The sequence below is a fragment of the Pristiophorus japonicus genome, chromosome 3, assembly GCF_044704955.1.
Source record: "Pristiophorus japonicus isolate sPriJap1 chromosome 3, sPriJap1.hap1, whole genome shotgun sequence".
Lineage (NCBI taxonomy): Eukaryota > Metazoa > Chordata > Chondrichthyes > Pristiophoridae > Pristiophorus > Pristiophorus japonicus.
This window is the reverse complement of record NC_091979.1, coordinates 71137048-71151388: the sequence shown is the minus strand read 5'-3', so window position 1 is coordinate 71151388 and position 14341 is coordinate 71137048. Positions and strand designations below refer to the sequence as shown.

Below are 14341 nucleotides of genomic sequence, written 5' to 3'. Positions count from 1 at the left end.
TGTATTCAATGGAATTTAGAAGAATGAGAGGGGATCTCATAGAAACATATACAATTCTGATGGGATTGGATAGGTTAGATGCAGGAAGAATGTTCCCGATGTTGGGGAAGTCCAGAACCAGGGGTCACAGTCTAAGGATAAGGGGTAAGCTATTTAGGACCGAGATGAGGAGAAACTTCTTCACCCAGAGAGTTGTGGGCATATGGAATTCTCTACCACAGAAAGTTGTTGAGGCCAGTTCGTTAGATATATTCATAGGGAGTTAGATGTGGCCCGCACGGCTCAAAGGATCAAGGCGTATGGAGAGAAGGAATGATCAGCCATGATCATATTGAATGGTGGTGCAGGCTCGAAGGGCCGAATGGCCTACTCCTGCACCTATTTTCAATGTTTCTATGATGCACAAGGCAAAGTACACACCAGGAATATGAAGCCCTCTACTAAACATATAGCATTTGAGATATGAGTGGCATTGATTTCATGAAGTCAGATGATCACTCTTGATTCTGACGATATATACAGTCCCTTATTGAACAAGTACAAATGCAGTACTGTACTACTAATCATGGCTTTTAGATTACATATTGTAAAAAGTGGGTCTCTGATTCTGCCACTTGCATAAAAGAGCTCGATTGAATAGCGCAAATTTGTGTACTTGGCACATTAACAAGAATCCAAATTAAATGAGTGCCAGTATAAAAATGGATAGCGAGCACTCATCTCATTCGATGCCTTAAATTGGTTTACCTTGTTAGGCCACCTGAAACCTTACTGTTTATTCTTGGTGCTCTCCTGGTCAGTACAGCACTTTGGCATGCAGCACCCCTTTTACAGAATGAAAGTAAGGAACATTGATTATAGATATGTAATTTACTTCAAATCAATGACGGCCATGGCTTTGATTGTGAGGATAATTAGTAACTCGATAAGAACCTTGTGCCATTAAGTGCTATTAGTTCTCTAAAGTAAACTGGTACAATTGATCCGTTTTGTATGCCTGAAGCCAAAGCAGATGACTTTGCAAACTCATTGTTTGCCTTAAAGCGGGATTGGACACATGAGATAATATGCACAAAGAGCACTGAGGTGCCAATTTTTTTTAAATATTAAAGGACACAACCAAAATATTGAGCTCAATTTTCCTCAGTTATTTGCGCCTTTTTTTTGGTGTAAATTAAAATATCCAAGTTTCCCCAAAGTTTCTGCGCCAGTGTAACTCAGTTACAATTTTTTACCGTTGTTTTTTTTTTGCGTTTTTCACATTTAAGCAATTTTGACAACTTACATTTTTCCTAGGACGGCGTATGTGACCACTCCCAAAAAAACCTTCTGGGCACTGAAGAAAAACCAGTGCAGAAAGACACCATTGTATTTAAGCAAAGTTTTGGAGGGAGTCAAGAAGGCAAAGAATATGCATCATGAAGCTTAATCTTTTTCAAATCGAAAAGGAGAAAATGAAAGTCTAATGCAATTCTTTCATTTTTGATTTTTTTCAAAGTACCACGCCACCACCGAACATTTCCTCACTGGACTCGAGGCTCGGAGCGTCGGCCGGCAGAATCGCTCACTCGCCCGGACACGGGCTCAGCTTCAAAAGAAGTCCGTGTGAGGTGGGTTGGAAGCTGACCTGAAGAGATTAGAACCCTTAGGCTATACAGCAGCTTCAAAAGAAGCTGGGGTGGGGGAGGGAAGGGGTTAGCTGGGGTGGGGGAGGGAAGGGGTTGGCGGGGTGGGGGAGGGAAGGGGGTGGCGGGGTGGAGGAGAGGAGGGGAAGGGGGTGGCGGGGTGGGGGAGGGAAGTGGGTGGCGGGGTGGAGGAGAGGAGGGGAAGGGGTGGCGGGGTGGGGGAGGGGTTGGAGGGGAGGGGGTGGTGGGGGAGGGAGGGGAGGGGGTGGTAGGGAGGGGAGGGGGTGGTGGTAGGGAGGGGAGGGGGTGGTGGTGGGGAGGGGGTGGTGGGGTGGGGGAGGGAGGGGGTGGTGGTGGGGAGGGGAGGGGGTGGTGGGGTGGGGGAGGGAGGGGAGGGGGTGGTGGGGGGGAGGGGAGGGGGTGGGGAGGTAGGGGAGGGGTGTAGTTGGGGGAGGGGGTGGGATGGGAGGGGAGGGGATGGGAGGGGGGGGGTTGGGGAGGGGGTGAGGTGAGGTGGAAGCTGATCTGAAGGGATGAGAACCCTTAGGCTATATCGGGGGGGAGGGGCGGGTGTGGTGCACGCTGAGCCCCTGTCTCCGGGCGAGGGAACGATTCTGCCAGCTGACCCTCGAGCCTGGTGAGGAGACGTTTGGTGGAGGGGTGGTACTTTGAAAAGAATCAAACATTAAAGAATTGCGTTAGACTTTGTTTCTTTATTGAATGCCTAGCTTCCCGTTCTAAGCAAACCTATTGCGCATGCGCAGACCAGGGTGTGGTCTATATTAGGGCATTGACCTTGGTGGGGGGAGAGAGGAAAGAAGCTGTGAGTGCTTTGTCCGGCTGTTTTGAGCTTCTTGCAAAGCTACAATTAAATTAAGGGAGCAATATTGACTGCCTTAGCTCGTGCAAGGCTTTTGCATGATTGTGTTGCGGAAGAGAAGATTGATTAGACATTATCACATGAGGAACCTCAGCACATAGGATGATGGGCAGGAGGCCTTACCCACATCGGGTATATCGAGACAGGCGTTCATATCTGCACCTGAGTGATGCAGACTGCGTTTCCGCAAAGAAGTTTTAACCTAGATCTGAGAGTTAGTAAAAGCAGATCTGCACCCGAGAAGCGTCAGGAGGACTGATTTGTCAGCTAAGTAAAGATTAAAGCTACACTTTCATTTTATGCATCTGGATTATTCCAGGCCACAACTGGGGATGTGTGCACCATTTTTCAACATGCAACACATATCTACATTCGGCAGGTGACTGCTGCACTATATGCTCAGAGGAATGACTACATAAAGTTCCCCATGACCGCCAAAGCAATGTGTGACAGGGCTGTGGGCTTCTCCAGGATTGCTGGCTTCCCAAAGGTACAGGGCTGCATTGATTGTACTCTCATCGCCTTGCAAGCACCTTTTTGGAGGATTCTGAGATGAATAGGAACAGAAAAGGCTTCCACTCTGTGAATGTGCAGCTCGTGTATGACGACATGTATCGCATCATGGCAGTTGGAGCACCCATGATGCGTTCATCCTACGCGAGAGCGCTATATCTGCCATATTCCAGCAGCAGCCAGAAGGGCAGAGCTGGCTGCTGAGAGACAAAGGATAAGGCCTCACCACCTGGCTCGGCTCATGACGCCCCTATGCGTAACACGGATGGAAGCTGACCGGGAATACAACATGTCGTACATTGCGATGCGCAGCATAATAGAGAGGAGCATTGGTATCTTGAAGCAGCGTTTCCAATGCCAGGACCATTACAGAGGCTACTTGCAATACTCTCCTGAGATTGTCGGTCAGTTCACTGTTGTCTGCTGCGTGCTGCACAACTTAGCCATCATGAGGCAGCAGAAGCTGGTAGTCGAAGACCCACCTGAGGCGAGAGTGGCTGATGATGAGGAGGAAGATGCAGTTGACGAGGAGGACGAGAAAGCCATGCAACTACCTGAACACGACGGCGGAGGAGGGCGGGCTGTCGTGCCCCTTTATTGATTGCTCGAGCCTTGCGCCAGTTGTTCATCCGTGAGCACTTTGCTGCCTGAAGGCTCAGCGGCAAATATTCCAAATGAACCATGTTTATTGTTTGGACCTGTTCCATAATGTTGTGTTGTGTTAATGAAACAAATAATGTAAATGATTCAGTTATAATTTAAAATATATTTTATTCAAAAGTTTAACACTTGTTTGCACTTAACTTTAATAAAAATACTCTTGTATCAAACTTTAACGTTTTCAGTTAAGATCACTTACAAACTTTTAAACTTGTAAATTTATATCACTTACAAAAAAACTTTTAATTTGAGAACAGTTACAACAGTAACAACAATAATAATAACAGCAGCAAACAAAGGCTGCACCCATCTCTCCTCCACCTTATTCTAAGACTGCCCGCTGTGCTTGGTCTTGGTGACTCCATCCCTGCCCGCAGGCGGTGGCACAGCGTTTCTCGGGCTGGTACCAAGCTTATTCTTTTGAGCATCTCGGGGAATGTGCACTTCTTGATGGGGGTGGGGGGCGGTGGGCACATGGGCAGGCGATATTGTGGAAGGCCCGGCTTGGGCCTCTTCAGCGGCTGGTCTGGGGATTGGAGCGGGAGTGGCAATTGATTCCGTCAGTGGCCGGGAGGGGGCTGGGCGTGCTCCCTTATTGCAGCAGCTACCGTCGACATTCCCTCCCTCATGTGCCCCGACAGTGTTTCAGTTGCCTGCAGCATTCCCTCCTTCATGTGCCCGGACAGTGCTCCCGTTTCTTGTGAGAGTGTTGTTACTTCTCCCGACAATCCCGATACCTCATCACCCACCTCACTGATCGTGTCTCAGAGTGATCGCGTAAGGTCAGTGCTCTCTACACTCATTGCCATCATCTGAATTACATCTGTTAGATCCTGCACCTCAGGAGAGCGCTGTCGAGTTCTCTTTTCCCTCCTCACCCTGGGTGTGGCTCGCTGCATCCCACTGGGACCCGCAGCCTCAGACTGTGTGAAACCATGGAATGTCCCAACACTCGTACCACTCAGGAAAGAGGCTGGCATCTCAATGGGTGGCACCAGCAACTCCTCCAGAGTGAGTACAACAGTGGGGGCTTCATCCTCCCCCTCCCCCTCATCCCCATGCTCTTGGTCTGGAAGGTGGGATTGGAAAATGTTCTCCTCTTCAGGCATGTCCACATCTGAATCTTCTTCTGCATCGGCTTCAGCCTCGTTGGGATTGGCCTCAAGTTCTGCAAAATATAACAGAACAAAGAAATGGTTAGCAGAGGAGGTGGCAGGGTGGGTGGTATGAGTAGGCTCACATAGCGCAGGCAGCAGGCTCATTTGAAGGACCATGATGAATGATAGCACATTGTATCAACTGAAGCGTAGCTGAAGGAGACATCCCCATGATCTGAAGCATGGCTAGCCCAAGCAGTACTTGACTTAGCAAAGCCAGATTGTGGAATTTACAGGACTTGCCCCCTCACTTGAATGTGGGCCCAGCTTGTGCAGTGGTGGTTGCTTTTCTCCAGGCAGGACCTATCACCGCAGCGACTCTGTCTTCCAAGGTTGTCAGTGGGTGCAGATTTGCCGGGCCTCCTCCTGTTCGAGTTATCTCTCTTGTGTGCCACCTTCCTCTGCAAAGATGAAAATATAACATTTTAGAGAGGTGTCTTTCTGCTAGGTGGGACATACAGATGGTCACATTTATAATTGCAATTCCAGTGAATAAATGAAAATATTACTTATACTAACTATTTGACCAAGGTCCTGCCACTTTTTGCACTGGCCTCCAGACCTCTGGGTGGTCACCATTGCACAGTAATCTTCTGCAAGTTGGTTCCAGCGTTTCTTCATTTCTTTTGGTGAAACTTTTATACGACCTCGGCTGGTGTCCAGCTCGTGCCATCTGGCCTCAATTACAGTAACTAGTGCCTCCACTTCCTCTCGTGAGAAATTCTTGGTCCTTGAGTCGCGTTGCATATTGCAGCTCTTTTTTTCCACTGAGAATTAAAATTCTCTCCCAGTTCTCACACACAACTGGCTCTTTAAAAATGGTCGAATGCAGACCGGGAGGTGCACTGAGCATGTGCGCCCATAGCAGTCACGTCAAAAACGTAATTATTTTTTTCGTGCATGCGCAGAAAAGGGGAGGCATTCTTTTTTCGGAGCAGACATTAGGCTCCACCCCCCTGAATCTAAAGGACAGGCTGCGTGGCGCCAATTAAAAAAATTAGAACGGGGAAACTTTCAGGTTATTTTTTTGGAATAGTCGGGCCAAAAAAAACGGGCGTATCTCTTGAAATACACCAAACAACAGCATTGGGGTAAATTGAGCTCATTGTGTTGGAAATAAGCAAACATGTGGTCCTATAAATTATTTTCCTCCAAGATATCTTCTCTCCACCTGACATAAATTCCCTCACTGGATTGCAGTTCCAATAGGCTCAATTTTCCCCCGTATTTGCTCTGTTTTTTTTGGAGTAGGCTGTTTTTTCTGGCCTAACTTAAAAATCCCCAGTTTCCCCAGTCAATTTGCACCAGTTACTTGTTATGTTTTTTTTGGGTACTTTTTTTTTCTCTCAAAAGCAGGTATTACCAGCCACCTACGCCAGCTCTGGCCATTTAGGCAACTTTGGCCAGCTAATAGTTATTCCATTTCTACTTAGGCCAGCGTATGTGGCCGCTCGAGGAAACCCTTGCGGAGAGTTAAAGAAATAGGCGCAGGTAAGTACATCGGAGGTCATTCAGCCTGGGATAGGGGTGGGAAGTGGAGAGGACCTGAATCAACCAAGCCTTAGCAATGTTAAATAAATCAATGCGGAGTGCATTTGCAAACAAAAACTACTAACGAGACATTGAAAAATAAAATCCATTCACTAGAAACACCACTTCTCAGAGGGAACAGACTTGCAAAACCATTCTTCCTTCGCACCATTAAAATAATCAAGAAATAATCATTATTGCAATTCTATAAGAAATAAAACATTAAAGTCCTACCTTCAGCATCAAACTTCAATTCACCTTTCTGCACTCGGCCCGGGAAGGCAGTGGGCCGGTGCGGGAAGTCACTCGGCCTGGGCTAGGGGCGGGAGAATGCACCGGGAGGCTACTCAGCCTGGGCTAGTATAGACAGCAGAGCTATCAGGACATGCAGCACCAGATTGATCACAATTAAAAGCAACAGCATCAATTTGGATCTCCAGAAGATCCGAATCGGCATTCTTCGATACAGCACGGCCATATTCTTAAAAACTCCGATTAAGAATCTTCGGAATAAAATACTGTTAGTTGCTTTTGAAGTCTGGTTTCCTTGCAGTCTGCAGCAGTGTCTTACCCAGCACCGGGAGACTGTCCCCAGCTCAGAGGCAGGCTAGATAAGACTCTGGTGCATGGCTGAGGTTTCAGTGCAGCCCTGGTCAGTACGACCGTCCTAGCTTACCGCACTGCAAACAAGAGGCCAGTCCACGTTCAAAGGTGACGTAGAACTGGACCTGAAGACTGCACTTCATGCGAGGGCTCGTCATATCTGCAGCGAAGGACACAGCCAGTATCAGACTGATTGCTTCACATTCAAGACCCGGAACTTGGATATTCGTAATCAGATAGGGCCTTAGAATCATGGACATTACAAATGGCCAATTGCCAACTCGGTGCGCTACTGCGCATGCACGGCCATCACTACTCTCCACCGCGCATGTGCAGACGTCCAGGCACATTTTCCAACACAGAACGCAGGCTCCAACCCCCGAGGCGACTGGCCATGCTGCACAGCTGCAGAGAAGAGGCCAAACAGTGGCGAAAGTAGGAAGATTTTTTTCTGGAACATTTCTTGCTCCAGAAAAAGTGCCGTAATGAGCACAACTCGGGTGAGTACTCTTTTTTTTTTAAAAAACGGCTAGAGGAAAATTGAGCCCAATAAGTGCCAGTGGACTATCCAAGCTGTAAAGGACATTGTTGCAGAGCCTAATCCTATCCTCATCCAAGATGCACTTTCAGTAGGAGTTGCTGATTAGCAATTTGCAACCCTGCATGATTTTCCATTTGCTATTCCAGGGAGTTTGTATTGGAGATGAGAAATTTCTTCACTCGAAGATTTGTGAATCTTTGGAATTCTCTACCCTAGGATGCACAGTCGTTGAGTATATTCGAGACAGAGACCGATAGATCTTTGGATACTAGGAGAATCAAGGATATGGGGATGGTGTTGACGTAGAAAGAAAGTCCTGCCTATATATATAGCGCCTTTCACGACCATCAGACGTCCCAAAGCGCTTTACAGGCAATGAAGTATTTTTTGAAGTGTCGTCACTGTTGTAATCTGTTTGTGATGTTGATTGAGGGATAAATATTGGCCAGGACACTGGGGATAACTCCCGTGCTCTTCTTTGAAATAGTGCCATGGTATTTTTTACATCCACCTGAGAGCGAAGATGGGGCCTCGGTTTAACGTCTAAAGTTTAAAGACAGCACCTCTGACAGTGCAGCACTCCCTCAGTACTGCACTGGAGTGTAAGATTAGCCATGATCTTATTGAATGGCGGAGCAGGCTCGAAGGGCCGAATGGCCTACTCCTCCTATTTCTTGTGTTACCCGAGAGACTAAATAATAAGCAATTCATTAGATTGTCTGAGGAATCAAGAAACCCAGCACACCTAATTTATTGAAATGTCCTTTGATTCTGTCTCCCATAAAGAGGGAAATAAAAATTGCCCATCCCTAATTGCACTTGAGAAGGTGGGTGATCTTCTTTCGTATGGTAGCAAAGCAAATCAATATCTAACTTGGTTTTCCAGGCTAAAGCTTCCGGTGTAACAGCATGGATATCTTGCAGGCTGCCTGCAAATTTCCTTTGAGGGCAGTGCTCAATGATGTGCTCCAGGGCTGATTAGGAGCTCCATAGTCGCATGATGGGGATCCTTTAATCTTCTATCTATGGAGGAGGTGGCAGCATCTACCATGACCAGTTCTGAGGCGGTTGATGAGAACATAAGAAATAGGATCAGGAGTAGGCCATACGGCCCCTCGAGCCTGCTCCGCCATTCAGTAAGATAATGGCTGATCTGATCTTGACCTCAACTCCCCTTTCCTGCCTGTTCCCCATAACCCTTGACTCCCCTACAGTTCAAAAATCTGTCTGTCTCGGCCGTGAATATATTCAATGACTCAGCCTCCACACCTCTCTGGCGTAGAGAATTCTAAAGATCCATGACCCTTTGAGAGAAGAAATTCCTCCTCATCTCTCTTAAATGGGCGACCCCTTATTCTGAAACTGTGCCCCCAAATTCTAGATTCCTCCATGAGGGAAAATATCCTCCTGAGCATCTACCCTGTAAAGCCCCACTCAGAATTTTGTATGTTTCAATAAGATCATCTCTCATTCTTCTAAACACCAGGCCCAACCTGCTCAATCATTCCTCATAAGACAACCCCTTCTTTCCAGAAATCAACTGAGTGAAGCTTCTCTGAACTGCCTCCAAAGCAAGCATATCCCTCTTTAAATAAGGAGATCAAAACAGTACGCAGTATTCTGTGTACAGGTGTAGCAAGATTTGCCTACTTTTATACTCCATCCCCCTTGCAATAAAGGCCAACATTCCATTTGCCTTCATAGGGCTCAAGTTTCAGACCCCCGCTAGAACGCCGCACATCGGAGAGGCCGGCCTAATTTGTAGAACAAAAATTGCGCCGAATACTAACCTCGCGATTCTCCGATATCTGTATGCCCGTTTCCAGCTCGGCGTGGCGCAGCAGGAGCTACTGGGAGCGGAGCTACAGCCCTGCGCCAGAAACAGTGCCGGCAGCTGCGCGCGAGCGAAGTGGCTCCTGGCCCTCCCAGCGCATCCTGTCTCCGGGCGATGACCCTATTCCCAGTCCGAAGGAACGTCGCCCCTATCCTGGGCCGAGTGACCTGACACATCTTACCTCGTCGGCGGCGGCGCCCGCCCGCCCGGCATCTCGCTGGGGGCGGGAACCGCCCGAAGTCATCCATGGCGGCCCGGTGTCATTGTCGGCGGTGGGGCCCGTTCAGCACCCCCTGCCCTCCTGTTCAGCCCTTCCCCCTCCTCCCACCAACTCTCTCCCTGCCCTCTCCCTCCCCTCCCCTCTCCCCTCTCCCCTCTCCCCCCTCCTCTCTCACCCCCCCGTCCTCTCTCCTCTCCTTCCCCCCCCCTCTCCTCCACCCTCCCCATCTCCTCCCGCCCATCTTCTCCCCCCCCCCAATCTTCTCCCCCCCCATCTTCTCCCCCCCCCATCTTCTCCCCCCCCATCTTCTCCCCCCCCATCTTCTCCCCCCCACCATCTTCTCCCCCCCCATCTTCTCCCCCCCCATCTTCTCCCCCCCCATCTTCTCCCCCCCCATCTTCTCCCCCCCATCTTCTCCCCCCCATCTTCTCCCCCCCATCTTCTCCCCCCCATCTTCTCCCCCCCCATCTTCTCCCCCCTCCTCTCCCTCCCCCCCCTCTTCTCTCCCTCCCTCCTCTTCCTCCCCCCCATCCTCTCTTCCCCCCCTCTCTTTCCCCACCTCCTTCCCCCTCCCCCCTCCTCTCTTTCCCCCCCCATCCTCTCTTTCCCCCCCCATCCTCTCTTCCCCCCCTCTCTTTCCCCACCTCCTCTCTTTCCCCCCATCTCTCTTCCCCCTCCTCTCTTCCCCCACACCTCCTCTCTTTCCCCCCCCCTCTCTTCCCCCCCCTCTCTTCCCCCCCCCTCCTCTCTTTCCCCCCCTCCTCTCTTCCCCCCCTCCTCTCTTCCCCCCCCTCCTCTCTTCCCCCCCTCTCCTCTCTTCCCCCCTCTCCTCTCTTCCCCCCTCTTCTCTTCCCCCCCTCTTCTCTTCCCCCCCACTCCTCTCTCCCCACCCTCCTTCCCCCCCATACCTCCTTTCCTCCCCCACACCTCCTTTCCCCCCCCCACACCTCCTTTCCCCCCCAACACCTCCTTCCCCCCCCACACCTCCTCCCCCCCCCCCACACCTCCTTTCCCCCCCCACACCTCCTTTCCCCCCCCTCCACACCTCCTTCCCCCCCCCTCCACACCTCCTTTCCCCCCCCACCTCCTTTCCCCCCCCACACCTCCTTTCCCCCCCCACACCTCCTTTCCCCCCCCCACACCTCCTTTCTCCCCTCCACACCACCTTCCCCCCCCACACCTCCTTTCTCCCCCCCCCACACCTCCTTTCTCCCCCCCCCCCACACCTCCTTTCTCCCCCCCCACACCTCCTTTCTTCCCCCCCCCACACCTCCTTTCTTCCCCCCCACACCTCCTTTCTCCCCCCCCCACACCTCCTTTCTCCCCCCCCCACACCTCCTTTCTCCCCCCCCACACCTCCTTTCTCCCCCCCACACCTCCTTTCTCCCCCCCCACACCTCCTTTCTCCCCCCCCACACCTCCTTTCTCCCCCCCCACACCTCCTTTCTCCCCCCCCCACACCTCCTTTCTCCCCCCCCCACACCTCCTTTCTCCCCCCCCCACACCTCCTTTCTCCCCCCCCCACACCTCCTTTCTCCCCCCCCACACCTCCTTTCTCCCCCCCCACACCTCCTTTCTCCCCCCCACACCTCCTTTCTCCCCTCTCCACACCTCATTTCCCCCCCCCCCTCCTTCCCCCCACCTCCCCACCCCTCCTCTCTTCACCCCCCCTCCTCTCTTCTCCCTCCCTCTCCATCCATCCATCCCTCTCCATCCATCCATCCATCCATCCCTCCCTCCCTCTCCATCCATCCCTCCCCCCCGCCCCTCGCTCTCAGAAATACAGAGAGACACTGACAGAGTCAGACAGAGAGAGAGACTGAGAGAGACACTGGGGTGGCCCTGTCCCAGCATGCTGTCGGAGGATTCCCGGTGCTGCAGTAGGAGTAGAAACTTAATGTTTTATTTATTTTTTTTTATTTTTATTTTTTTTGGTTGATTTATTGATTTATTTATCATTTATTATTGATGCTGGCTCTTTATTTGTAAAAGTGAAGTGTCCAATGCTTGTAAACCCCTCTCTCCCCCCATCTCTCGTTCCCTACGCCTGATTTATAAGTCGGCAAGGTGTTTCTGAGCGTACGAAAATCTACATTTACTCCATTCTAAGTTAGTTTGGAGTAAGTTTTCACTGCCTGAATTTGCAAAACAGGTATAAGTGGCTGGACACGCCCCCTTTTGAAAAAAAAATCTGTTCTACAATGAAACTATTCTAACTCACTAGAACTGGAGCAAATTAAATGCCGAGAATCGCAATTTCTAAGATGCTCCATTCTAAACTAGTTGCTCCAAAAAAAATAGGAGCAACTCAGTCCGAAACTTGAGCCCCTAATTACTTGCTGTACCTGCATGCTAACTTTTTGTGTTTCATGAGGACACCCAGATCCCTCTGTACTGCACCATTCTTTAGTCTCTATTTAAATAATATTTTCCTTTTCTATTCTTCTTACCAAAGTGGATAACCTCACATTTCCCACATTATACCCCATTTGCCAAATTTTTGCCCATTCACTTAACCTATCTATATCCCTTTGCAGCCTTTGTGTCCATCTGGAAAGCAGTGACAGAATGGCAGGCAGTGACTAGTGGGGTGCCACAGGGTTCAGTGCTGGGACCCCAGCTATTTACAATATACATTAATGATTTAGACGAAGGAATTGAATGTAATATCGCCAAGTTTGCAGATGACACTAAGCTGGGTGGCAGTGCGAGCTGCGAGCCGGATGCTAAGAGGCTGCAGGGGGACTTGGACAGGTTAGGTGGTGAGTGGGCAAATGCATGGCAGATGCAGTATAATGTGGATAAATATGAGGTTATCCACTTTGGTGGCAAAAACAGGAAGGCAGATTATTGTCTGAATGATGATAGATTAGTAAAAGGGGAGGTGCAACGAGACCTGAATGTTATGGTACATCAGTCATTGAAGGTAGGCATGCAGGTACAGCAGGCAGTAAAGAAAGCAAATGGCATGCTGGCCTTCATAGCGAGGGGATTTGAGTATAGGAGCAGGGAGCTCTTGCTGCAGTTGCACAGGGCCTTGGTGAGATGACACCTTGAGTATTGTGTGCAGTTTTGGTCTAATCTGAGGAAGGACGTGCTTGCTATTGAGGGAGTGCAGCAAAGGTTCACCAGACTGATTCCCGGGATGGCAGGACTGACATATGAGAAAAGACTGGATCAGCTAGGCTTATACTCACTGGAATTTAGAAGAATGAGAGGGGATCTCATAGAAACGTATAAAATTTTGACGGGACTGGACAGGTTAGATGCTTCCCGATGTTGGGAAGGTCCAGAACCAGGGGATACAGTCCAAGGATAAGGGGTAAGCCATATAGGATCGAGATGAGGAGAAACTTTTTCACCCAGAGAGTTGTGAACCTGTGGAATTCTCTGCCCAGAAAGTTGTTGAGTTCAGTTTGTTGGACATATTGAAAAATGAGTTAGATGTGGCCCTTACGGCTAAAGGGATCAGGGGGTATGGAGAGAAGGATGGGGTGGGGTACTGAGGTTGAATGATCAACCATGATCATATTGAATGGCGGTGCAGGCTCGAAGGGCCGAATGGCCTGCTTCTGCACCTATTTTCTATGTTTCTCACACGTTGCTTTCCCACATATCTGTACCATCAGCAAATTTGGCTACATACAATACACTGTTTGTGAGGAAGGTTTGATCCTTCAGGTTGTACTGTGTCCTCTATAAGGAACCCATTCTGCAAGTCGCAGTTCTTCCAAGCATTTCACCATTGGTCATGAGGACAGATCGCTGAAGGGCTTTGGCGACACTCCAAAATGGCCGCCTAGATTTGAGACGGGTTGGTGGGTTCAACTTAGCAGTTGTATTCTCTGGAGACTACATGTGGTGATGAGCTGCCTTCTTGAATCGCCACAATCCATTGTATTGCTTTGTAGAGGTTTGGTACAATTGAATGGCTTGCTAGACCATTTCAGAGGGCAGTTAAGAGTCGTCACATTGCTGTGGGTCTGGAGTCACATGTAGGCTAGACCAGATAAGGATGGCAGATTTCCTTCCCTAAGGGACATAAGTGAACCAGATGGGTTTTTACAACAATCCAGTAGTTTCATGGTCACCATTGCCCAGCTGCCATGATGGGATTTGAATTTGTGTCTCCGGATCATTAGTCCAGTAACATAACCACTATGTTGTCGTATCTCCACACTTCCTGTACAATTTCCAGTTGTCACAATTTTTGATCATGGGATTTTTGACATCAACATTTAATAATGAAAATGTCTATGTAAACATTTAGAAGAGAAATCGTGGCCAAGATATTGCGGCCAGAGGCTTCCCGCAGACGGATGCTTCCGACCTGAAAAATTTCAGTGAATTTACCTGGTGGTCCCGGAGGTACGGAGACTTGTGGTCCTGGGCCTCTACGCGAAGGCCTGCGTAGAGGCCCAGGGACCCTGGGATGACGTGGACCAGCCCAACCAATCCAAGTAGGGGTATTCCCATTCATACTTATGGTGATTTCACAGAAGCACTTAAAATTATTATTTTTTATATCACATATTTAAAATTCATCAAAATGGAATTTAATTAATTATTTAAAACAAAAAGTTATTATTTCTTTACATATTTTAAAGGGTCTAAAAATAAACTTGCCTTACTTAAATAGGATTTTAAATGTTTAAATTAATGACACAAATGTCTTTTTCTGCCCTTTAAAAGTCTTACACTGATAAAAGCAGGCCTTTATCAGTTGTAAGAATTTCAAGGGCATTTGCTGGGCAGAACTTGGGCAAATAGCACAACTC

At 49.1% G+C, this 14341-nt stretch overlaps 1 protein-coding gene across 13 annotated transcripts in view; it reads left to right on the top strand.

The window, feature by feature from the left end:
• The window catches only part of LOC139259755 (solute carrier family 35 member F5-like), a 205733-nt gene that overhangs the window by 32925 nt on the left and 158467 nt on the right, over positions 1-14341 (top strand). The window contains exon 4 of one of the 13 annotated variants that reach the window (XM_070875450.1): positions 1499-1610. The exons of 11 other annotated variants lie outside the window; for them this stretch is intronic. In XM_070875450.1, the coding sequence (XP_070731551.1) occupies positions 1499-1610 (112 nt within the window). Of the gene's footprint in view, positions 1-1498; positions 1611-14341 lie in introns of those variants that run through there. One more of the 13 variants, XM_070875449.1, reaches the window with a different exon arrangement.